At 45.2% G+C, this 25,806-nt stretch overlaps 1 protein-coding gene across 1 annotated transcript in view; it reads right to left on the bottom strand.

The window, feature by feature from the left end:
* Positions 1–11,910: 11,910 nt before the first annotated feature.
* Positions 11,911–25,806, bottom strand: part of CELSR1 (cadherin EGF LAG seven-pass G-type receptor 1) — a 170,274-nt gene continuing 156,378 nt past the window's right edge. The window contains exons 26-35 of the mRNA XM_051642700.1: positions 24,419–24,531; positions 23,028–23,107; positions 21,652–21,778; positions 19,667–19,792; positions 19,236–19,372; positions 18,715–18,818; positions 17,732–17,899; positions 16,626–16,868; positions 16,052–16,316; positions 11,911–14,149 (exon numbers count right to left, since the gene is read on the bottom strand). Coding sequence (XP_051498660.1) covers positions 14,125–14,149; positions 16,052–16,316; positions 16,626–16,868; positions 17,732–17,899; positions 18,715–18,818; positions 19,236–19,372; positions 19,667–19,792; positions 21,652–21,778; positions 23,028–23,107; positions 24,419–24,531 — 1,388 coding nt within the window. The 3' untranslated portion in view covers positions 11,911–14,124. The remainder of the gene's footprint in view (positions 14,150–16,051; positions 16,317–16,625; positions 16,869–17,731; positions 17,900–18,714; positions 18,819–19,235; positions 19,373–19,666; positions 19,793–21,651; positions 21,779–23,027; positions 23,108–24,418; positions 24,532–25,806) is intronic.

The following is a 25,806-nucleotide window of genomic DNA, read 5'->3' as shown; positions in this document are numbered from 1 at the left end:
CCCCACCAGGCACCAGCAGGGGCTGAGCTCCACATCCACACGCAGCTGTGGATGCCCACAGTGTCAGCAGGCAGGGCCAGGCACCCGTTTCCCTGATTAAAGTTGCTTTAAACTTACTCTGTGTCTAGATATGTCATTTAGAGCGCAGCAAATGCCCAGGGGACTGATCTGCACAATCACACAAAACCAAACCAGCATTCGCCACTGGCAGTGGCGCTGGCTGACTGCAGGGCCTGCTGCAAACAACCCTCTGCTTCCCACACCCTCCTGCTGCTGCTCCTGGTGTTCCACCTGCCCGTCCCAGCCCAGTTCCAGCACACACTGCCTTACAGCAGCCTCTGCCAGGCTGCAGCACGCAACACAACTCGCAGGACACAAGGGTTCTGGGGAAAGGAGAAGGACTAGCGGTAAGAACAGCAGCGGTTCCTAAGGGTTGTGTCAATGGACCGGGGACTAGAAAACTCGCTAGGCTGCCATCGGACTGAATGTTCAAGCAGATGTTTTGTCTTCAACTCCTAGCAGAGTTCCCCCCCTTTTCCTCCTCTTGCTTTCTCAGGGAAAGGAGCGTGGGGAGTAGCTCTCCTGTAACTACTGGGCTGAAGCCTGCTGGCTACACTCCTTGTCTCCAGCTCCTCGACAGAGGTTTGCTACACAGAAAATGTCTGAGACCTGAAGGCCAAATCTTTAGAACGGGAGGGGTTTCTGGGAAAGCAGCTCTGCATGCACCCAGTACACGTAGAGGCTGAGTGGCTGGAGAGCAGATGATCAGGAAAGAGCCTGCATGTGCCAGGACATACAAAGTGGAGCAGGGGTTGGCTACAGGCCCTTGCAAACCAGGTAGCAGCTTAAAAGCATCCTTGGGCTGCTTTTGCCAGAGTTGCCCATGGGTCACTGGAGGTGCCCATCTGGAGGGCTGGGTCCAGCTCTGGGCTCCTTGCAGCAAAAAGGACATTGACATACTAGAGCAAGTTCAGCAAGGGGCCACAAAAGGGGATGAAGGGACTGCACCATCTGTCACATGCTGTCCCCCACCATCAGCCCTGGGAAAACACCACTTGTGATCTGCCAACAGAGTTTATCTCCATTCACCACACTCTTTGGGCCCAGCTATCCAGCTAGTAGTTTCCCTTGAATAGTCCATTTGGAGAAGTGGGACAACACACAGGGATCATGAAGGGTTTTATTCACACTCTGGCACCTCAATATTTGTGGTCTGGCAGCAAAAGCATCGGCACTTAGCGTTCACATCAACTTGTAGAACTGAAAGAAACTTTAACCTTCCCCCCTGCAAAATGATCTGTTCGGGTGCCTTCTCTCTTTAGCTGCCAACCACAGGGAACAAAGCTGACATGTTGTTTTTAGGATATTTTTTTCCCCCCCCCCCCCTTTTTAGAACAGATCTATCTTTTTCAGCATACTTTTCATTAAAAAAATAAGAATGTTTTTGATGCAACATTTAAGTTTGTACATAACTTAAGGAGATTCAGCTCCTGTGGACAAGGCTAAGCTCTACTTGGGAGCTAGGAGGTGATTGTCTGCAATCACCTGTGCTGACTCACCTCTTCAGGTAATGGGATGGGACTGGAGTGAAGATTTACAGCGCAGCTTTGCTGCTTGTATTTCAGTGTTGTGTCATGTCACCTCTTCCATCATTATTCCAAACCAGAATTTTCAAATATTATTGTTGAAAAACACCCCTTTCATCTTGGAGACTTCAGCACAGGAAAGTCTGGTGAGGATCTCTGCTCTCCCTTCTTTACACGGGAAGGTCTTGGGTTATGCAGCCCAGGATGGCAGAATGAGCTTCAGAGGGGTCTCTGTGCTTTCGAAGAGCCTTTGAGTCGGGCTGTGGCAAGCAGGCAGCACCATTCTCCTCAGCAATGCCTGCTTCAAGCTGGATCCTCTCTAAAGGATGGAGCATGTAATACAGAGGGTGCATTGCAAAGTGAGTCTCCTGGTTGCTCTCTGTAAACAGGTGACTCTTTTATCAGTCACATTTATGGTACTTCCCCCACTCCTCCCTCCCCCCAAAAAAGGCTGAGGTTTCACCACAGCTGTAAGCCATTCTCAGTGGGAACTGCTGCCAGACGTGATGCCCTTCCATCTCCTGGTACTAACGGTCCTGATACTAATGAGGACTTCTTCAGCTTCTCCAGGACTCTGGTGAGGTGGAAGCCAGCAAGAAGGTTATTAATGGGAAGGGGGAAAATGTGAAAAGCAGATGTGGAGTGAGGCTATGCTTAAAACCTTGTGTGTGGGATGAGGAGGTTGGAGCCAATTGATCTGTCAGCAAAGATGAGCACAGATCACAGAAAATCAGATTGAAAGTGCAGATTTCCCTGAGTGCCTTAGATGCTGTTTTGTTTAAATAAATGCAGATGATTTAATTTCTCCAAGCAATGAAAGACCAACAACTCTGACTACTACCAAAGCAAAAAAATTCCCCAGACCTAAACAGGAAGGCAAATGAACCAATTTCTTTTCCAGGCAATAAAGACGGGGGAAAATTGGATGAGAGGAACAGGTACTGGCCTTCTGTCCTGGAACACATGGGTGTCAGGAGCATCATGATAGCACACGGTTGGGAGACAACAGTGACAGTAGGTGAAGAGGATGTCCCACTGATGAGGAACATACTTGCAACCCTGCATAGTTTATGAGTAGCATTTTAAAAATGCTTCCTCTGCATTTATATCTATTTACATGGTTTAATGAATTAAACACAATGAAATTAGCCATCATAAATGTGATAATCACCCCAGCTCGGTAGCTGCAACAACGTGCCGTGCCGTTTCCAACTTCAACACCAGGAGGCACCAGGACATCGCGTTCATCCATCTCAACCCTGCACGACTCCCTTTGGAGGTGATGACAGTAGGAATAATAATTAATGCCTCCATAATTAAAAAGTTTTTTTTCCTTTTTTAAAGGGGACAAAGGCAGGGACAAACCACACTGCCATTTCAGCACACCAGTGAGCCAATGAGAAGAGCAGCTTTTTGGAACCTGACTCCCATCAGGGCTGGGCAGCAATCATGGTAGGAGCCAGGCCTTTGACTGCTCCAGCAACAGAAGAAACACAAGCATTTTATTTCGAGTTCAGGTCCTGCCTGTCCTCCATTCCCTGAGCCATGCTGTGCTGGTCATTCACTTTCACAGTCATACTTCATCTAGCTCTTAAATGGCTAGAGGTAAAAAAAAGATTTTTTAATATATTTTTATATTTTTTTGAGAACAAGCACCAGAATCACACTTCTTTGGGTATGTAGGGGGTCTGAAGAACCCTAACTTCTGGGTTTGTTTTGCTGAAACTTTAGGATTTTTTTCTTTTCTAAAATGTCTTGCATTTTACTAAATGTGTAGCATCAGCCAGAGAAACTTGAGAATGGAAAATATTAATGGACTTCTCATTCTATGCAATTTTACAGCAGAGTACAGAGTAATTTCTTCAACACAAAAGACCTTCAAAATCACTCTGAAAGTTTTAAAGTCCTAGTAACAGTGAAATACCTGGAGATATGTCCCTGAATCAGACCCTACCTGGAGAAAGGAAACTTGCCCAGGGTACTGCCCTGCTCTGGACTTAGGTAACTCAGTGGCACCATTACCACTCAGTAGCACCAGCTTTTGAGGATACTCCCAGGGAAGTAGTCTGGTGAAGTTCCCAGTAACTGGACATAATCCCCATTTTCAAAAAGGGAAAGGAAAAAAAGGAAGACCCAGGAACTACAGGGCGGTCAGTCTTATATCTGTCCCCAGCAAGATCACAGAACAAATCCTCCTGAAGGCTCTGATAAGGCACATGGAAAATGTGGAAGTGGTTGGTGACAAACACCATGGCTTTACCAGGGCCAAATAGTACCTGACAAATTTGGTGGCCTTTTATGACGGGGTCACAGTGTCACTGGACAAGGGTAGAGCAGTCTACCTGGACTTGTGCAAAGTGTTTGACACTGTCCCACATGATGTCCTGGTCTCTAAATTGGAAAGATATATATTCAATGGGTGGACCACTTGGTGCATAAGATATTGGCTGGACAAAGAGTAATGGTCAACAGCTTAATGTCCAAATGGAGACTAGTGACAAGTGGTGCTCCTCAGGGCTCAGTACTGGGGCAGGTGCTGTTTAACATTTTTGTTGGAGATATGAATCATGGGCACCCTTAGCAAATTTGCTGATGACATCAAGCTGTGTGGTGTGGTCAACACATTGGAGGGAGGGATGCCATCCAGAGGGACCTTGACAGGCTTGAGAGTTGGACCCATGCCAACCAAATGAAGTTGAAAAAGTCCAAGTGCAAGGTCTTGCCCCTGGGTTGTGGTGATCCCAAGCACAAGCACAAGCTAGGCAGAGAATTGAATGAGAACAGCCCTGAGAAGAAGGACTTGGGGGTGTTGGTTGATGACAAGCTCAACATGAGCCATCAAATGTGCACCTGCAGCCCAGAAGCCAGCTGTGTCCTGGGCTGCATCAAAAGAAATATGGGCAGCATGTCAAAGGGAGTTGATTCTTCCCACCTACTTCACTTCTGTGAGACCCCACTTGTGTCCAGTTCTGGAGTCCTCAACACATGAAGGACATGGAACTCTTGGAGCAAGTCCAGAGGAGGGCCACAAAGATGATGAGAGGGCTGGAGCACCTCTCCTATGAAGACAGGCTGAGAGAGTTGGGGCTATTCAGCCTGGAGAAGAGAAGACTCTGGGAAGACCTTATAGCAGCCTGAAGCAAAGCTGGGGAGTGACTTTTTACAAGGGCATGAAGTGACAGGACAAGGGGTAGTGGCTCTAAACTGCAAGAGGGTAGATTTAGGTTAGACATTAGGAAGACATTCTTCACTATAAGGGTGGTGAGACACTGACACAGATTGCCCAGGAAGTTGTGAATGCCCCATCCCTGGAAGTGTTCAAGGCCAGATTAGATGGGGCTTTGAGCAACCTGGTCTAGTGGAAGGTGCCCCTGATCATGACAGGAGGGTTGGAACTAGATGATCTTGGATGTTTCTTCCAACCTCAACCATTCTGTGACTCTGAAAACACGAGCCTTGGAATTACAGCACATCCGTTCCTGTAGGGAAAAGCATCAGGACACCTACTCCCAGCAAGAAGCTTCATCAAGAGAAAAGTGACCTGAGAGCTCCAGTCATGCTGCAGAGGCTCATGACAGAAATTCCTTGGGTGCTTTGCATTCCTGCAGGGCTCCTGGGTTTGTGTCTCTGGGGTTGCAGTGACCTGGACGTGCTCTGCAAGTGGTGTTGGTGGTATCTGTTACCAAGCAGTTCTTGCTGGTGGATAGGCCATCTGTGTTGTCCTTCCAAACTTCAGGCTGGACTCTTGTACAAATAGCAAATTCTTCTTTTCTTTGTTCTCCTCTGAGAAAGCCTCTAGTAGGAAAGTGAAGACTTGGAGATATGTAGCATTGACTTGAGGGAGTCAGATCTTTTGTCCCTCTGTGTAGCCATTTCTCTTCCAATTTTAATGAAATTTGGTCAGAACAGAGAGGAAAGGTTCACCCACGTTCTCTGGAGCAGAAAAGATACCCTGAGGCCTCCTCTCCTCTGGGACAGGTGCTGCAGTGATTCCCTCTCTCTGACTCCCAGAGTGCTGCTTTCTCCAGGGCTGATGAACACCAGCACAGCAGGAACAACCTGGGCTGTGCCCATTGTTCACTGCAGGGCAGCAGGGGAGGCTGAGGAGTTAGAACCAGCAATGTAACATTTCTCCTCTTATTGGAAGGACTTCACAGACATTTGCATCTAAAAAAGAGTGAGTAGTATGACAGACCTCTGGTAATCTGCACATCTCAAAGGCTGTGTCCCCAGCCCTGCTGCAGCTCTTGCCTGATGGCAAAACAACCTCAGCCCATCTGGTGTGGCTTTGTTGTGCTGGATGAGGCTTTGTATAAAATTATAAACATCAAAGAAGAAGGGATTATAAACATAAAAAGGACTGGTATACAAAAATGAGATTACTAGATATGTGGCATCTGGTGGATTTAGGTTTGGTGCTGGATTAGAGGTAGTTTTTATTTGAATCTGGTTACTTAAGGTGTTTTTTTACTGTTCACACATTTTCATCTACTGGTCCTTTCTGGGACTATGTCGAGGATTCTACAGGCTGTGTAATGCCAGCCAGCTCCACGGCAGAGGAACTCTTCTTATCAAATTTCCTGTAGGTAGTAAAACTTTAATTAATTTATTTCAAGTTTGAAAGGTTTCAAGCATGGCTTTTAAATCAAAGATCACTTCATGGACCATTGTTGTTGCCTACTGCTGTTGTACTGCCTATAGCAAGGAATCAGAATGGCCTTCACTGGTGTTAAATATTCAAGAAGGTGGTTTATGGTGCCAGATTTTTACACTTGAGCTAGTTTTACACCTAGTTTATAGGATGAAGGAGATAGTACAAGAAGAATCCCTGTGAACTCATTAGTAGCCAGGTATTGAACCTGATTTGGCCATTTCATGGAGCAGAGCCCAGCCTCAACTGGTATGTCTCCCCCACACTACAATACAACAGCAGTGCTTGAATTAAAGAGAAAGCAGGAGACTTTGCTACTTTGAGCAGAGGTTTGAGACTGATAGCTTTTAAGGTGGCTCTAGGCAAGACACCTCCTGTCTGAATCGAGAGGCTGAGTATCACAAATGGATCAAGAGGAACATGTAAATACTCTCTAAGCACAAACAGTTGATCTGGAATTCTGAGGAGGCGACTCTTCCTGTGTGCCACTTGCCACAATTATCTAAGTACTTAATTGCAACAGGCATCAGCTGTAACTCATCCCCGTAGCTAATGCTGCTGCACTGAGCACCTGCCGTGAAAATCCAGCCAGTGGAGGCAGGGCTGGCCTCCAGTTAAGAGACAAGCAGGTTTAACACAGACAGAGCTTGCAGCAAATCCCAAGGGATGCATGGGATGTGTATGCATTGCTCCCAGAGCCAAGCTAAACACTCTGTGAGGAACAGAAGTGCTCTGCTGCTGGTCTGATCCACCGAGAGGAACTGGTGTTGAAAGAAACCTCTTTGAGGTCACCTCTGTTGTGGTGACACCAGCTCTGCTGCAGAACACTGCCTGCAGGGAAGCCGTGAATGGGGCAGGTGGCAACTTGGGAAGCTGGTGTGTTGAGTGAGTGAGGCAGAAAATACATAGGCTGCTTTTGGTTTCTGCTTGGGATAACCTAGATGAGATCAGTCAGGAAAATGTTTTCCGTTGGGGAAGCTGGTGAAGAAGAGTTGTGTCAGGGGTGCTTTGGTGGCATGGCAGCTCAGTCCCTCTGGACTCCTTGCTTGCTCCCATTAGTTTGGCCATTTTGTGCCAGTGGAATGAACCTGAACCCCTAAGCCAGCAGGGCTTTTCCTTGACCTTTTCCATCCCCAAAACCTGTTCCCTGTGCAGCTGGAAGTGGAGGAGTTAAATATTCCAGGCTTTTTATTTTTTTTATGCAAAACATTGAAGCATGTAATAAAATGTATGGATTTTTCTCAAAGTCAATGCATGATTTACTGCTTCACCTGGAAACTTGTTCTCTTTGCTGGCTCCCAACTGCAGCTGCTGCTGTTTTGTACTGGATTCAGTGGGATGTTTCTAACCTGAAGGGACCGCGTGGAATGGATCCAGATGAAAGGGATATTTATATTCCTTTAAAAAACAGGTACTTTTACCCCTCTTAAACCTTTTGGGAGCTTCTTTTATAACTGATGAAATTACTGCTTCAGGTTCTTTTTTTTTTATTTTATTTTTTTTATTTTTTTTTAAATCTGATGAGTATGCAGTAGGAATGCAGCTGTTTTGATTGAAGAGAGCTCTTATCTCTTTATACCTTCAGGGTGCTTGCTCCAGCACAGCTATTTCATTATGGGTGGCTTGTGATGTGCCATAAACGTAGTTGGGTTTTGGTTTTTGTGTGGCTGGGGTGTATTTTTTTTTGAGTAGTTGTGTCATTGCAGAACTTGCCTGCTTATCTTTCTGCTGCAAATCCCCCAGCTGGCTTTGGTGAGTGCTCACTTGTGTTGGAAGTTTTGCTGCTGGTGAGTGATGATTTTCCAGCAGTGCCCAGCAACTCGGCACAGGAGCTGTGGGCTGTTGAAACTCCTTTGGGATTGCCATCCCCATGGGAGCCCAGCTGGGGCCTGCACCTCTCACCAATGCTCTGCCTGGCCAAGGATGATCAGGTGCATTGCACATGGAGCTTGTCTCACAGCTGGATTTTCCCCACCTCTTTTTTTTCCTGACACAGCTGTGTGGGGCTGGTGGGCCGTGGCTGCAGGGGTGAGCGCCAGAGTGGCTTTCCCCTCTGATACCTCTCTAAGGTCTCCCCTTGCTGTACCAGTCCTGTCCATCACTTGTCCACATAGAGGGAACAGAGCTGGGGAGCATCTGCTTGCAAGGGTTTTTGGGGAGACCTGTTCCTTCCTCTGCTTCTCACGCAGCAGAGCTGGTGCTGGAATCACTCCTACTTCCTACTTTACTGCATTTAAAAACATCATACACAGGGACCCACTGCTTCAGTTGCCTGGTTATACACGCACAGAACTTCACATGCTTGTTATTTCCTCAAGCATACAAATATCTAACAAACAAGAAAAAAAGAGACCCCATGCTACATTTTTAACTTGGAAGGTGCAATACAGACTTAACATGCAAACAAGGTCATTCTAGATGGACTCCAATAGCTGCCATCAAATGACCAAAGGAAGATGTCTTCCTACACATAGTGCAACTGTGGGTGTTTTTGAAAGCTGGGGTGGGGAAACTCATCTTGCAAGAAACTAATATAGGAAACCACCTGACTGGGTGCATGGCAACTATTTTAATCAAAGAGAGCTGCAGCACCCAGAAAGCTGGAGCTTTGAGTTTGTTTCTATTTCATGAGCGGATCTGACGTAAAACAACAGCTTTGTGAAGGTCAGGACAGGCTCAGGAAGCCTTAGGTCCTACTGGGCAGGGTGCAGTCCCCCATTTTGGCCAAGGATGTCCCTGGGACACAGGGCAGCTGTGAGAGGGACAGGGCACCCTTCAACTTAAGCACAGTCCTCTCTGTACCAGGTGGCTCAGCCTCGCTCCACTTCTCTGTAGAGGCTGGGGTCTCACAGCAGCCTGGGCTGCCTTCAAGAAGCACCAGTTTAGAGACCATCTACCTGGGCCCTTCTCCTCGCTTTCAATAAATATGCTCAGAATATGTAATACTTGAGTGGTAAGGAGCGGGTACCCTATTCACAGTGGTCTTGGAGAGGGGGGATGGCAGCAGCAGATGTCTGACCAAGAGAGGCGGGGAGAGCATGGGGTGACAGCAGCTCAGTACAGAGCTCCAAGGGGATCCTGGGGGCACTTACAGATACTTTTTAATGTATTTAGAACAGAGTAATGGGTTAACATGGTCTCTCTGCAACACACGCACATCAGACTAATCTAATTTTCTTCTTTAATACAGCACCTGGCATGGTGGATAAAGGAGCAGCAGCAGATGGGACTTGTCTTCAGTAAAGCTTTTTATACCGTCCCACTCTGTATTCTCATATGCAAAACACAACCAGTGCGGGCTTACAGTAATCATGAGGTGGGTGCAAAACTTGCTTGGCAAAAAGGGAAGTTTTACAAGAGCCCTCTTGGGCTTAGTTTTGATATTTTCATTCACGGTTTGAATGATGAAATAAAAGGTACCTTGTAAAGGCTGCAGGTGCTGCCAAGGGACTCCAGGCATCCTCTGGGACAGGACTAAAATCTCAAATGAGTATGAGAAACTGGAGAATGGATCAAAAATTCAAGAGACCAGAATGGAAAATTAGTCCAGTGCAAATTGCTACTTACAGGGAGGAAAAGTGAGCTGCACATGAGCAAACAGGAGCAAAAAAGCAAGGCAGAAGCTCTGCAGAAGATGCCCAAATGCATCCTAGCCTGGCCCTGGCACTGCAGGTGGTGTTGGTGCAGACAATGGTAACATCTCATCAGGGCTGCTGGGGGATCTCCTTTCTGCAGACTCCCCTGGAGTTCAGCAGGAGCATCCTCTGCAGCTGAGCGAGCTGCACACCCAAGCATGACATAAGGATATGGACATACTAACTCCTCCTGCTGGGAAGTGCTATTACAGGCTATTTGCACATGTACTGGAATCATAACTAAGATTTTTAAGAGCATTAGACAAATCCCCAAGCATGGTGGGTTGTTGGAAGAGCTGGGCTTTGTGATTGCTAAGGTTACTGCAGCCTTACTGTGCTATCATGCTGCCACTGGTCCATCTCTTCTGGAATCTTTTTTTCTTACAATTTGCTCAGGCCAAATGTCATTGTAAAGATTAACATAGGAAAGGGAAATTAAATGGAGATTTATTTTTTTTTTCTTTTGGTTGTTGGCAGGCCTACTGCTTTCATTTTGTGGGCTGCTCTGGTCTCTTCTCTCTCTGCCATCTCCAGAAATGCTACATTAGACCAGGGAAGGGGTTAAAGGAGGGCAAGAAGGAAGGCCAAAAGGTACAGCAGTGTTTCTGCACAAGGAACAATTATAGAGATCTGAGCTAGTCATGTGGAAAGAGACAACCCAAGTGCTCTAGGATGGAGCCTGTCTTCAACTTTAACCTGGAGAAGGTGACTGGGAAATGGTTGCTCATTGCCTCCTGTGGTGCAGGCAGCAAAGGTATCCATTTCAGGGGACTGGATGAAGCTGAAGATGAGCAAGAACATTTTCTTGCTGCTTGTGACTGAGTCACACAACCCACTGTATACCGGAAGTTGATGTGGGTCCAAAACAAAACAGGACGTGTTGGAGGAAAAAAATGGGCTGCTGGAGACAAACCCAGCCCCTGCCATGGGGGAGCCCTGAGCTGCAGCGTGCTGGGGGCTGTGGACACTGCTGAGGCCACCTTGCCATGTATTGTGTGGCTGATAAACCTCTTTTTCTTAAACATCTGCTGCTGGCCACTGCTGGAGACAGGATCACAGGCTGGTCTGTCCCTAACTGTCTTACTCATGTGAAAGCCTGAGGCTTACTTACACTTTTCCACAGTAAAATGAACTAGTATTTGAGAACAAACTCAAGTGTCAGTGTTCCACCAAAAAGTGAACTTGCATATTAAAATTTAGAACAGTTTCCCTTTGGACTAATTGTTTGGGTTTGTTTAAGGGCAAGTTTTGGCAGAGCTGTTTGCAAACTGAAGATCCTGTCTCTGATTTTGCCCATAAATCATGACAGTAACCAGACTCTCTCCTCCTGACCTCACACCCTTCCGCTTTATTGCTTAATGTTTAGAAACACTTATGGAAAAGGTGTCCAGATGCCACTGAGGAATACTTTTCTTTCCAGAAAGCTGGTGGACACATGCAGGTCATGGTGTGATGCACAGTGAGATGTGGGAATGTGGATTTGCACCACAGCCTGAAAAGTAGAGAGGTGCCGGCTTGGCCTCAGTTGGCTTGATAAAGCCAAGAACATAGTGAAGAAAGTCCAGAAAGGTCCTCTGCATTGCAGGCTTTCATGGGCTGGGCTGCCTGCCTCATCCCTCCAGCTCCTCTCCAAACTTTGTTTGCCAAACCTAGTGCTTTCCAGGTGGTCTGCTTCCGTCCAGGTTAGTGGAGGGTGTTTTTCTTCCACGGACTGTTTCCCAGGTGTGGGAAGTGCCGCAGGGTTTGGATCAAAGGGCAGTGCATGGGATGATACACTGGGCTAGCAAAGGGTGGTGGGCTGAAAGCAGGGTGGGGGTATGTGTGTGTGTACACCTGGAGCAAGACCCTCCATGAGACACCACCTGGGGCTGGAAGCCTCCCACAGGAAGCAGCACTGGCAGCTGATGCTTCCTCGGCAAGAGCAAAGGGTATCCACACATCCTCCCTGTGCTTTCTAAACCTGCTGCTTTCTAAACCCCAGGAAATGCCATGTGGACCCGCAGCATCTCTACTGCACATAAAATGAACCAAACACAAATCCAAAAAAATTTCTTAATTTATTGTAAAATTCTCCTTTCATCTGTGCTGCAATTCCAGTGTTCTGCACATTAATAAATATACATTTGTTAAAAAAAAAAAAACACAAACAACTTCCAGTGTCTAATCTGCCATAAAGCTTTTACAAAGTCATAAAAATAGGTTTTAATTTTTTGTCATTAATACAACTGACCCTCATTTACTGCAACAATTCTGATCAAAATAAAAACTACCTACATCTCACTGGGACAAAATATACATACACAGATGTAAAAATAACTAGTGTGGATTTTACACAATGCCTGAGCACAAAGCGAAGTGTCAGACCCTTAAAACATTCAGAACTTTTTTTTAGTCAGTAAATGTCACACAGGATGTTCCATAATTTTAAAAGGAACAGCATCCTTCCCTCCCCCCTTTCCAAAGGCCTCCATGATAGTTTGAAAATGCATAGGAATATAATGAAACCACAATCGTGGTATATATTATTTAATTTTTTCCTCAACTCCTGCATTTAATTTAGTCTGATTTTCTGTTTTTCCCCTTTCATACACACAGTTACACAAATGAGAGTAAGTATTTTCCTGAAAGGGCTGCTACAGCAAGCGAGGAGCTCCTGAAAGCCTTGGTGGCAGAGAAGGACTCCTGAAAACCTTGGTCAGGGCCACACCATTGCTGCCCTTTGAGTTGGGTATTCCCACCTTGGCGAGCCACCAGTAGGGCTTTGCCCCATGCTGTTGGATGCAAACTCTTTCTCATCTTATTTCTCCTTTTCCTGTAAACACTGCAGAAAGGTGAAGATGGTGGACAGGCCATGCTTAACTTTGCTATACTTGTGAAACCAGGGTATTTTACAGAAAACATAAAGCCTTAAGCCTTCCATGTGCTTTTTGAAATGCCTGAAAGGCCAGGGCTTTGTCAAAGAGCTGGGCAGTGAAACCTGGACATCTTTAATGACCTGTATTTCCGCTTTGATTAGCAACGTGCTGACTCCAGTGGGAAAGAAACTACGAGTAAGATAAAACACTGCACCTGAGGCAGAACCTGCCCCTTGGGAGGAGGACCCTCTTTTGGGACACGCAGAGCACAGGTTTGTTGCAAAGCCAGACCAAAGTCAAACCCTTCTCCTTCTTGGTAAGGGAAATATTGATTTGACTTCTTCCAGTAAAGGACTGTGTTGAAGTCTTAGATGAAGATAAGACTTATTTTGAGTCCTAAAGTTCAGTTGCTGAACATTTCAATGTACTTGAGAGAAGAGGTCAAAACACCAAGAAGTGAAAAAAAACCAAAACCTTTGTTCTGGGTTTTAGAAGAGGTTATGAAAAAACACACAGTGGCCTTAAAGTGTTAAAAAATCTGTCAACAAAACTTATAAATAATAGTAATGGATTTCAGTGTAATCTTTACTGTATTACTTTGAAAACTGCATTGCATCTTAAGGTGACTTCCATGCAAACCTCAGTTACTTAATCAAATGCCAAATTCAAGTAAAATTGTGCAATGTTCATATAAAAAATATCAAAACCTCTTTTAATTGATTTCCTATTATCAAATTAAGAAGATCAGTATAAATGTAAAATATACAAAGTAACTTTCTTTAGCAACACCATACAAAATATATAAAAGTATCTACACTTTTTATATATATATAAAGCATTTTTTTTTCTTAAGACGACGTGTCCCTAGGGGGTTGGATAGAGATGCTGGCATAGAAAAGAAAGGACACTTGTTGGGATATTCCTCCCTAGAGCCCAGCAAGACAAAGAGTTCATGCTGTAGCTGGACAAAACTCCAGAAGAGATGTCTCCCAGTGCTTGTCCAGAGGCTGATGGATTGACTTACTGTAGGTTCAGTGCGATAATAACAACGTTTTTCCTTGGTTCTCCCCAGCAATAAGCAATCCCTGCAGTGCTGTCTGCTCTGTGAGCAGGTATCTGTCCCTCACAGTGCATCCCTGCAGCCATTCCCAGGCGTTTTGGTGTGGGGTCCCGCCACGAGGAGGCACCACAAGCAGCCTTAGCGCAGGTGCAGCTGGGCACTGCGTCCCGGCCACGGGTGGTCAGGAGTCTGCCATGACGTGAAGCCAGGTGGGAATCAATGCCCACCTTGTCCTCCTCACCACGTGGCCACTCCGATGAAGTCCGAGGTGGGCAGGTGGTGACCCCGCAGCGAGGAGTCCCGAACCGTGCAGCAGCCATCACAGCTTCCTGATGGTTCAAATTGAAGTTTCGTTACTGCCTCTGTTAGTGAGAAGAAGTAATTGTGCAGACTCGGGGTTAGACAGGCATGGGCAAACCACTACACCCCAAACCAACTAATCCTTTTTAGTAAGGCCTCATGCTCTGTGAAGCTGCCGTGCCTTGCTAATCCAACGCTTGCCAGGGGGATGCTGCCCTGGAGGGGAAGGTCAGCTGGGAGAAACAATTCCAGTGAGCGCCAAGAGGTGCACTCTTTAGAGGAAGCTCTGTGGAGAGCCTGTATTTGGCTGACACTTTGGTAAAAATGTGAGGTTCTTACACATATGTTACAGCCTGTTGGAAAACTGGCAATTTACACAGATTCATGCATTCTGCTGTCAAACAGCAGTTTGATGGGATGCAAAAGGTGTGGAGAGAAAATGGTTGTTTAGTACAAGTTGGCTAGTTATCCTCCAGTGATGAATGCCTTACCTGGCAGCAGCAAGTAGTTACTGCTTGTTAAAGACATCTCTGTTTCCTGGCTAACCAGGATATATTTCAACAGCCAGTTCCCAGCAACCCAAAGATGTACTTTTATAGTGAGCTGGGAATGGTCTGTGCACCCATAAAAAATGAGTGACTAAAGCATGGTGGGATAATGTCAGAGTTAAAGCTGTGTGAGGTATTTTCTCTTCGTTTGGAGAAAGATTGAGGGTATTATTTGTATTAAGACAAGGAAAACTGTGTGCAAAATCTTTGTGCAGACTTTTAGGTATGGCTGTTGTAATTTTAAATGCAAGAATTATGACAAGTAGTGAGGTTTCTGAGAACACTCGGCTGAAAGCTTTCTCAGACTTTTATTAATGTTTGCTTGAGCTTACAGTGGCAAATAAGCACACCAAGTGCCATGAAGCAGGTGGGAGTCATGCACCTGGTAATCTGGGGTCACTAGCCGGAGGTGGCACTTTTTCTGCAGCCTTTGGATTTCCTGGCCCAGCAATGGTTTTCCTCTGCCCAGCTGGACACCCACTCTGTGCTTCCCCCAGCCTAGTGCATTTCCCCACCAAAACACTGGGCCTCCTCAGGAGACTTCTTCACTGCGGTCTTGCCCAAACCTGCCATCCTTCATGCTGGCTGTTGGGACACCTACAACAGCTCTTGCTGGTCTTACTGGATACGCATCAAGAACTACCACTCCATGTTTGCCCTGTACTTACCCTCTTCCTTAGGTACCTGGTACTGGCCACATTATAATTAACTGTACCCCATTAAGTGAATGGTTCCTAATGGCCCCAAACACTCTCCGTGTTGCAAAAGGGGAGGACAGGTGAAAAACAGAGGAAAAACCAACTGTTCCCATGGTCCAAGTTGGGTGCAGGTGAGGGGTTGAGAGCAGAGAAACAGGAGCAGGGTGTAGCCCTGAGCAGAACTCTTGAGGGCATGCACAGCTCCTGGGGCCATGGGTGGGCACTGCTGAGCCATCCTGGATGCCTTGCAGTGTGAGGGAGCATGAAAAGCCCATCCTTGTCCTGGTGATGGGGTAGGTGATGACCTTGGCATCTCACCAGGCAGGGAGGGGGACAGGTAATTCATGTGGGTGTGGGAGCTGGGTTTGCTGTGACCAGGAGTCGCACCAAGCACAGCAAGTCCCACAGCAAAGAGACAGGGCAAACCTATGTTGCTCTAGTTCCCAGCTTGCCAACTCAGAGCACGCCGGGGTGACCACTGGCAGGTGTCCATCATGGTACCTTGCTTGTGACACCTGGTTTTGGTATTGTATTCTCACCAGTGAAACACGGTGGCTTGTGGACATGGTATGGACAAGCACCCAGGACAGTCACTGGTGAATGACTCTGGTCAAGTCACCAAGTGAAATTATTGCTTAGTGGGAGTCTGGGGCTAGAAAGCAGAAGGAGAGGCCAGAGCCACAGGAGGTCTACCAGGACATGCTGATGTGGCACTTACTCTGAGTCTGAGGTGTCCGCATGTCCTGTTCCCACGTGGATGTTCATGGCCATGCCATTGAGCTGGTCTCGAGACTGCTCCCTCCGAGCATTTTTTACTGTCACCCCTGAGTCTGAGGGAGAGTGGACCCCATCATTCATCCCCAGGGAAGTAGTCCTGGATGAGATTGTGGTCTGATTGTAATCTGATAACTTTTCCCGCAGTCGATTCTTCATATTCTTATCCACCAGCGGGGGAGGGTAGGTGACTTTATTTTTTAAGATGCCTGTTACAGAATAGAGGGAATAATGAGAATTTTGAAGCATATACCAGTAATTTAATTTATCAAGCTGAACACATCCAAGAAGTGACATTTTATTATTTCTTAATCAGACTTCTACTTTGTTACTTTATTTAAAAACTAAAATATTAGACTTCAACAAATACCTACTGGCTTCCCATGGTGTATCTGGTCACACAGGTTGGAGCCATTTGGAAAGTGCTCTTCCCTGACAGAGCTACCATATGAACTCATTAATGCTCATTAAGCCCCCAGTGTCCCAGTCCAGCTGTGAGGCTGGGTTGGCTGTGCTACCTTTCCTCTGCTCCGGCTGCTGGTTATTCTGGTGGGACAGAGGTCTGTTCTCCTTCTGCTGCCCTTCGTTCTCCTTGTCCTGGGGCACTTCGTTGCTGTGGTTCACCTGGTTTTCCCTGTGAAGCTCTACGTTGACTTTGGTCTCAACTTTGAGTTTCTGTCTCCCACTGGGGTCCTCACCATCACTCGCTGTTAGACACTCTGTGGGCCAATAGGGTTTCACATGATTGGGAAGGGTATCAACTGCAATGCAAAAAAACACTAGCTCGAAAACCACTTTTGACAGCTTTTCTTAACCACTGCCCAGCCAGTCCTGTTCCCTGTGGCTGGGGAAGAGTTGTATACCAATCCAGAGTAATGCTTCAGATTAACCTTGGTGGTCTGCACTGCCTGTCGGGTGCAGCAACACCCACAAAACATGCCTGACAGGATGACAAGGTGTCCAGACCCTTACCAGGGCAAGGCTGTTGGCTCCATTACTGAGAGGTGTGAGTCAAACCTGCTCTCTCAGCTGCTCCAAGGCTGGCAATCCCACCAGCTCCCTGGGGATGCTGGCTCTTCAGGGGTGAGGACACCTGAGGCACCTCATGTCTGTGCAGTGCACCAGCACACAGAGTGGACATTTCTCACACTAAGCTGACTTAAGGACAAGATGAACTGTGCCTAGAAGTGCCTGCACTCTACCACACAGTATTGATACCAATGGCCCATGATCTCCCATGCTTTACCTCTATGACCTCCTCAACCCCACTAAATCCATATGCCTGTATTGCAGAAGGAGAGACAGGTGTTTCTTCCCCCTGCCCAGAAAATAACCAGCTCCTTTCTCCTCTTCCTTCATATGAAGCTTTCCTGACTGTGCAGCACCTGCCTGCAAACCCACTGACTGCCGTATGAGCACCCTAAGTTGCGGATTTGCTCAAGCATCCTTTTACTTCCACTCCGTCATCCCTGTGAACAAACCCCTGCGGGGAAGAAAAAGCAAGGCACAGCGGTAGGGATGCTGTCTCAGTTGTGCTGCTGGTCTGGCAAAATTGTCCCATCTACTCTAAGGCTGTTTTAAAGATGGGAATAAACCCATTGCTCTCCCCTTGCCCTGGGAGTACCTTTGGGTGTGCTATGGAGCGGGCCACGTTCGTTATTTTTGGAAGTGGATGTGTTCCAGTTTTTCTCTGGCTCGAGCCCGTCTTCCTCACTGTCTGATGAATGGGAGGAAGCATAAGAGCTGCTGTGTTCATCGAGGGACAGTTCACTGTCAGAGTCTGAGTCATGCTCTGCAAATGTGGAAAGAGGAAACACAACAATGAGAGCACAGACAGGAGCTGAACAAATCCATTCGATGGACTCACAAGAAGAAAAGAAAGGCAGGTGTCTGATTCTGGCCATACCAGGGATGAGCTCTTACATCCATAACTGTGCATAAGATTATTTTACCAGGACTGTGGTATCTAAGTAATTATGGGAAGACTGCTTTGCTCAGCTAGGGTGCATGACCTTTTATGAGAGGTACAGAACAGGATGGGGACACATTTTTACTCTAGTCAATATGCAGAGGAGTAACTCTACAGGATCTGAATCAGCACAACACACAGGCAAATGAAGGTACCTACAAATACCAAGAGTCTGCAAAGGCACTCTTAAAAACTGCTACGAGGCAACAAAATTTAACATTGAGACCCCAAATGAAAGGAAGTCAGGCAAGAGGCAGTTCTCATTTTCTTGTACAAAACACATAGCAGTAAAAAAAAGGATATTGCCTCAAGGTCTCAAACGTTAAAAGATCTCCAATTAAAAGTCAAGAGCAACAGTACATAATTTGTGAGAAAGAAAGGGGACGCCAGAAACTGTCAACAGCTGAGACAGCTGTCAGATTAAAATCAAACCACCACAAGAAGCAGATACATGATATTTCCATTCCAGGATTCCCTAGTAAAGCAACCATTGCACAGTTTTTTATGCCAAAAGCATAATGAGAATCAGATGCACCAACTCAGATGAACTATTCTTCCTATTATTGAAGCCTTTGAAAAAAGTGCTGAAGAAGGAAAAGGTGCACAACTGGGTTGAAGCATTTAAAAATAATACTTACCATTGGATTTTGATGGGTTCCTATGAAAAATGGAGGAATCTGCTTCAGTCTGACCAGCCCTTGCTTGACTTGAGGATCCACTGAGCTTATGAGCAGCCTCATCCCTTAGAAAATAAAAAGAGAGGATAACTTTCTTGGTCACTTTACTGTTCTTAACCGCAAGACATAGGTTATCCTGATGGAGCTGTCTGCCTTTGGCTACATGAATCACATTCTGAAAAAGCCTGTTTCTGAAGTTAATAAGCTAAATCCCAGTCCTTGAGACATGACTGAATTTTAACAGGCAAGCAGCACGGCCCATACAGTTCACCCAATAGTTATGTTACCCACTGCGCTGTTGGAACTCCCCACTGAAGATGCATGCAAAAGAAAATGCATGGAAGACAGTGACAGTCACATAAAACAGAACTACTAAAGACATAAAACAAGTAGCATTTGAACCAAAATGTTTCTGTTTTCCACAAAAGCAACAAAAAGGGAAAGGCAAGCACCTGAAAGCCATGCACCTGCCACCTGATTACCTGAGAATATAAGCAAGGTAGCTATTGTGGCTCTTGGCTGACCTGACGGTGCTTTCTAGGGAGACAGTGGATTCCCCAATAGTTGTGCGAAACATATTTGGCTCTTCTATGTATGTGTTGTTACAGTTCAGAGATCGCTGGGAGAAAAAAAAGAAGACACAAAGCAATAGTGAATGATCGTACCAAACCCTCAAGTTAGCCACAAATGCATTAAAAATCTCAAAGAAACTAAGTGGCTTTTGATGCTGAGGAAAAAAAATATGTCCTCTCGTCAGTTTTAATGAAAACAGTAATCAAAACTTATGAAACCAGACAGCAGTCATCTTTGTACAGGTCACTGAAATCAAACAGACAATTCACTGAACTATGGACAAGTCACCTAGAAGTATATTTAGGTAACGTCTACCAGCAAGAGGTTGTTTTTTCCTTACAGTCAATAATGTAGCTCTTGTTGTAGTAGAATCATCTGGAAGTGGTTTCTTTCCAGTTAAAGTGTTCTTCAAGTGCTTCCTGACTTCTTTGTTAAATACGCAGTGGAAGAAGAAAATGAACAGCCCCTGGATCATTGCAGAGAGAGGAAGATTAAATCTAAATGATTCATTACTACCAAACTGCAACTACAAACAGAAATTTGATAATAGCCTTTTTTAAATAACCCTGAATTCTAGTTTGTAGTTCATTATTTCAATAGCAACATCTCTTTCTGTCTTTGACTGAAATGGTACTGACTGATCTATGACTTCTTCATAATTTGCTTCCATTTTCAAATGTGTCACCCTCCCTCATTGCTTGGGAGGAAATGTTATTCTCAAAATATCTAACAAGGACTTCAATGTGCCACTGGAAGACAGGGAGCTTCAGGGTTGTACTTGCATTAAGATTTTACACGGACAATGAGACGAAATCAATAGCAACAAACAAAAAATAGAGCCTTTATTGAAAAGCTCTTTAAATGGGGAACTCTGTGGTAGGTGTCCTGTTCTGTTGCTTAGAGAACTTAAAATAGTCTTGTGAAACGTGGAGAGATACTGGGGGCAGAGCAGTCCCAACTTTTGCCCCATACATTCCTTGGTTCAGCACTACCTCCTGGTGGGAAAATCACTGGAATCATCAGAGCTGGGAAGTTATTTGCTGCCAGGAACACACACTGACAGCTTTTGCTGGGGGCAGAGACAGATATATTTGCTCTGAGGGAATTCATGCAGCTGCCAAATTATTATCAATTTTGGTTGGAGATACAGTATATAGAAGCCAATCAGTCATGAATTTGCAGCTGGACCAACATCACAAGATGCCTGCATTAAATGATTTCAGCCAAAGCAATTGACTTAGAGAAACTTTAAACTTCAAGCTCACTTTATAAACATTCCATCAAATACGATCCTAGCTGGCATCAGCAATTTGAGATTATTCATTAATAAAATTCATATAAATGACTCTTTAAAAATACATGTTCAAAGAAAGCAATGATGTGAAACGCCACATACCACTGTGCCTCTCTGGGCAAGTCTGGAGAATTCCATCTGCTGACTTTCCTCCCTCTCATCAGGTTTATATTTAATTTAATTTTATTTTAGGCTTGTGGAAGCCTGGTTTTACAGCCTGAGTAGGTGTATTTATGTCAGAGCACACCAGTTGCGGTGGCAAAATAACCTTGCCAGGTTGGTCTATCTAGACGATGCTTCCAGGGCATAACAGGAGGAGACCCATCAGACTTCTTTTTCTCTTTGGTTGCAATTTGTGACTGTTGTCCTGCAGCTGACAAGAGAAGCCTGCTAGCAGTAGCTGTTTTAATACTGCAGGCACTTTCCATGACAGTTACTGCCATTCTTGATCACACTCAAGTTGTGACCAACATGAAGCTTCATGGCTACTTTTGTGCCATGTCTCCTACAAATAACCATGTTCTGCATCTTTAACCAGCAAGGGTGTGTACACTAGGACAGGCAACCCAGTAAATGCCTAACACAGCAAGTTGTATTTGAAAATCATTATTTGGCTCATTTCCTTAAACTTGATTTGTGAAAGCCTTGAACTTCAAGACATCCATTCTGGGTGAAATAAAACAATTTCTTATTTGCTGTAGCATCAGAACAACTATTACCAATGAGCAGATAGAAGACAGTAACAAAGATTTTTGTCTCTAGAAAGTAAGAGGTATAATTACCTTCTGTTATTTATCTGTCACAGGCTATAATAGCAGAGCACTTATCTTTAGAATGACTACAGGTGAGAGATGCAATTACTCATAGTTATGATTTGGGTGAAAAGAACCATCTCTTTGAGAAAGGAGAGCAAATATTGTACGTGACAATTCTGTTCTTCTTACATCAGCTCACGCTGAGCATGTTTTTGGAGGCCTGGGTGCAGCAGTGTGCACCAAGGACTGCCACTGACAGGACGCCGTCCAACTTACCTGCAGGCAGCTGAAAATGGCAAAGAGATAGTGGAAGGTCATGACGTCGCTGTTGACGGCCATCAGCCCCAGCAGCCACGTGGCACTGACGAGCAGCAGGAGCAGGAAGGCTGTTCGCAGCACAGAGCTGTAAAGCAAACAGGCATTTGCAGAATGACAGGTACAGGAGAACAGCCCAACTTCTCTGCACGGGCAGAGCCATGTGCCCAATGATCTGCCACCTGGAAAGGACCTTTGGGAAAATCAGGGGAGTGTTCATCAGCTCCCACCTCCCACCTCTCTCACTGGACTGCTCAGTGACTTATCATATTCAGGTAAAAAAAAAAAAAAAGGGTTTTCTTTTCAAGTTCATTTCCAAGGTTTTCTTCAAACCAACGAGGCTGTTTGCCAAGCTCATGCTGTTCAGCCATGTTGACTCTGAGATCTGGGCAGCAAAGGGCCACATCCATCTCATTTCTGTTTGCTGAGTTCACTCTCACATTCCTTCTCAACACTATGGCCCAAGGTTTTGGATTGAGTCCACTCAGGGGTATACTTGTTTGCTTAAGAACATTTTTTCCATACATGTTTTCAAAAGATAGTCAGAATTCCAGTGCAAAAATTTCTGTATTATGAGTAAAATTGCTGCCACTAAGTAGAAATCATACTTCATTTATTTTAGGGAGATTTAAAAAAGAAACTTAAAAAAATTACCCTGAATAAATAGCTAGTAGAAGCCTTTTGAAATCTCATACAGCAACCTGTTACAAAAAAAGAGGTGGCTGTGTTGTCACTAGCTAATTATGTTTCAGTTCACAGGTAAATTCTGAACTTTGGGCAAAACAGACATTAATGGCAACAGGCTCAGGAAGGCAGCAGGTTGCAGCTTGTGAAGCTTTCTGCTTGTCCCACAGGGAGTGGGATGGGGGGAGGCTGGCCCTCAGCACAGGAACCTGAGTGGGTCTCTGCCATGATACGGCTGGTCTCTCATTCCCTCATGAGGGCAGACCTTTCTGGGACATGGGTGAGCATGCAGAGACCCAGAACTATGTTTACCAGGGCATGCCATGGGTGGAGGTGATGACAGTGTAGTAAAGAGCATGATGAAAAAGATCTGGAAGGACTGTAATGATACCATCTGAAGACCAGACTTTTCCATCTCCCCTCCCTTCTCCTGCCTACACTTAGTGATGGTGCAGAGCACCATGGTGGAGGTTTTAAAGAGGGAACTCCAGGAGCAGGTGCTGGTGAAGCAGCTCCAATCACCTCTACCAATGCTGACTCTCTCCTTCAAATACCTCATTTACTTCCCACCTCAACATTTGTTTTTAGGCAATTTTGTCCTTTTATTATTCCTGGCCAGAATTTTTTCTACAGGATTTTGAACCCAAACTTACATGACTCCAGTTTTTTCAAATGAACGTTGTCTTCGTCTGCACGATGCTTTCATTGCCAGTATAAAGATGACAGTGTTTATCTGAAAGGGAAATTGAAATTGGATTTCTTCTATAAATTGCTAGGACTCATTTTTCAATGGCAATGCAATTTTTATCCTAAAACAGTTTGTGGTGTCAAGAATATTTTTCTTTCAATTTACACATCTGAAGAATTCCAAGGTTCATCTCATTTTAAGCCAACATAGTCATGAACACCCTGGGGCTTGATCTGGATAAACCCAGTAAGATGGTCTGAGGTAAAGAGGCTTGAGTGAAACATAAAAACTCAAGAATGGCTGTCCTTGTCCAGACCAGAGTCCACTCAGCCCAGCACCTTGTTTCAGCTGGGCCAAAGCAGAATACAGTACCAGAAGAAGAAATATAGATAGCAATAATTCCTCTGAATACTCCTTCAGCCTCCAATGATTTCCAGAGCTGGGATGAATTAAGTGGGGTGGTGTATTTGTACTTATTAATTAATTGTGAGTATTGATACTGGGAATTTGTCCAGTTACCTTCTGAAACCATCTAGAGCTTCACCACCCCCATTGTCTTGCTTCTGTGAATTTCTAACTTAACTCCCCGAGGAGCGAGGATGTAGCTTGTCCTGTTATTACTGAATCTGCTGCTTCCTACTACTAATTGTGTTGGAAAAGACACTGAATGGTTGGCTCCAAGGTCACATTCTCCAGGACACCATGCTATTATAAGGTCCTCCCTATCCCTGAGTCTGCAGCTTTCTCTTCTCTAGGCTGAAGGCTCCTCGTCCACTTAGTTGTTCCTTGAGCTGGCGCTGTTCCATGTCTGAAGACTCATGACCCCAATCTGCTTCCAAGTTTACTTCATACCTTTTTCAGATGAGGAGATGAGACTTAGTATTCAAGATACAGTCACACCATGGATATGTATCTTCTAGTGCTCTGTTACTGAGGGATGTTTTAAGGGAGAAGTTAAAGACCAGCCAGTTCTTTTAAATTCCTGAACTTGGAATTATTTAACATTCCTTTAGGACTTCTGGATGAAGGGACCTGTTATGGCTCATTTTGTTGACTTGTTTTATAAACCCACCAACCAACCCTTCAAACATGGAACAAAGCAAATGGGAAGCAGGTTTCTGGCCATATTCTGGCCACTGCTTCACAAGGAACCTCCACACTGGCAAGCAGCCCTCTGATTTCTAGGAGCTTAGCTCATGTCTTATCTGTTTGGTCAAAAGAAGCAAGACTGAGTACATCAGCTTCAAACGTAAAGAATACATTAACTTTACATTATGTCTATTGGTTGACAAAACATAAAAGAAAAGGTAGGAGTAAGGAAGAGAAAGCTCAGGATGCCAACTCCACTGTACTTACAACTACAACAATTACGATGGGCCCAGCGAAACTCCAGATAAGGGTGTCATGGACAGACAACCAGCAGAAATCAGGGTTCCCATAGCCTTGTGGGTCCAGACCAACAGCAAGCCCTGCGTCACAAAATGGAGAGAAAGTACATCAGAAAGGTGAGATCTCCAATATAACCAGGAACATTTTCAAATCACTGTTTGACAAACAAAATGATAATGGCAAAATATGTTAAATAGGGCAGTCTGAAAAGTCCCAGTCAAAGCAAATATGGAAATAAAACTTTTGTAAATCAAAACTGTTACACTGGTCATTCCATATCAAACAGTACTAGTAGTTTTGTGTACCAGAACGACGTTCAGCTGCAGAAAAATAACAATACATGCAAGTCCCAAACTAATTCTGTTTCAGCACAGTTTTATAGTCATACTCACACAGTGTGATGAAGCCTTGAGGGTGAGTGACATGCTGAGGAATTTCAATAAGCCTATGCAGCAGAATGACATGAATCATAACTAAAGAGATGTCTATACTACAAAAAAAAGTTCATTATTAACTGCCATGAGCTTGCTGTCACTAAAATAACACCAGAGACAAAGAAACCTGGGAACTCATGGGAGATAAACACCTGAGCTCAGGTGGGATTCATTTTGAGCTGCCATCCCAGGTATCTCACCTTACTTTCAGCACTGTTTGAAATGGAGTTTGCTAATGCCCCCGAGGCAATTGAGTTAAGAACACACCTTTTATTCTTTTATTTTACAAAGCCTGGACAATTCCAAGGGAGTCTCTGAGTCCAGCTTCCACCTGCTGATTTAGAGTGCTGTCTGATTTTGTGCCTGACACCTCACCCATATGGTGATGGACTAGGATTGCTGCCTTTGACCTGCAAAATACTGCAGAGGCCTTCCTTCTTCAGGACACAGAAATGGACCCCTACGAGGCCTGTGGCCAAAGGCATATGGTAAGTGGCTGCAGCAGGTTGTCTGGGCACTGGGAGCACCTATTGAGTTGAGCGTATGTCCCGACTCAAGCAGGCTGACGGCAGGGCCGTTCTCTGCAGAGAGAAGTCATGGACATTAATAAAAGCCTTTCATTTTTAATATTTTTTTTTTAATTGAAGCCCATGTGCTTTGCTAAAAAGACACTGAGAAAGGAGAGGAAGCTGCATTTCACTCTCATTGCTTAAAGCTGGCCCATCGCCAGCACTCACATGTGGTACAAGACCACAGTCTATGAAAATTAAACTGGCTGTTTGGCAAAGCAGTGGATATTGGATCTGTTTTCTCTGAAGTGTGGAATAAGATAGGATGGGTCTCCCTCCCTGCTCCCATTGGCCCTTCCACCACCCCTTCAGCACTTACCATCCAGAAAGAATTAGACAGAAATTATTAAGG

The sequence above is a fragment of the Apus apus genome, chromosome 1, assembly GCF_020740795.1.
Source record: "Apus apus isolate bApuApu2 chromosome 1, bApuApu2.pri.cur, whole genome shotgun sequence".
NCBI lineage: Eukaryota > Metazoa > Chordata > Aves > Apodiformes > Apodidae > Apus > Apus apus.
The sequence above is the reverse complement of the archived record's forward strand: the minus strand, read 5'-3'. Positions and strand labels throughout refer to the sequence as shown.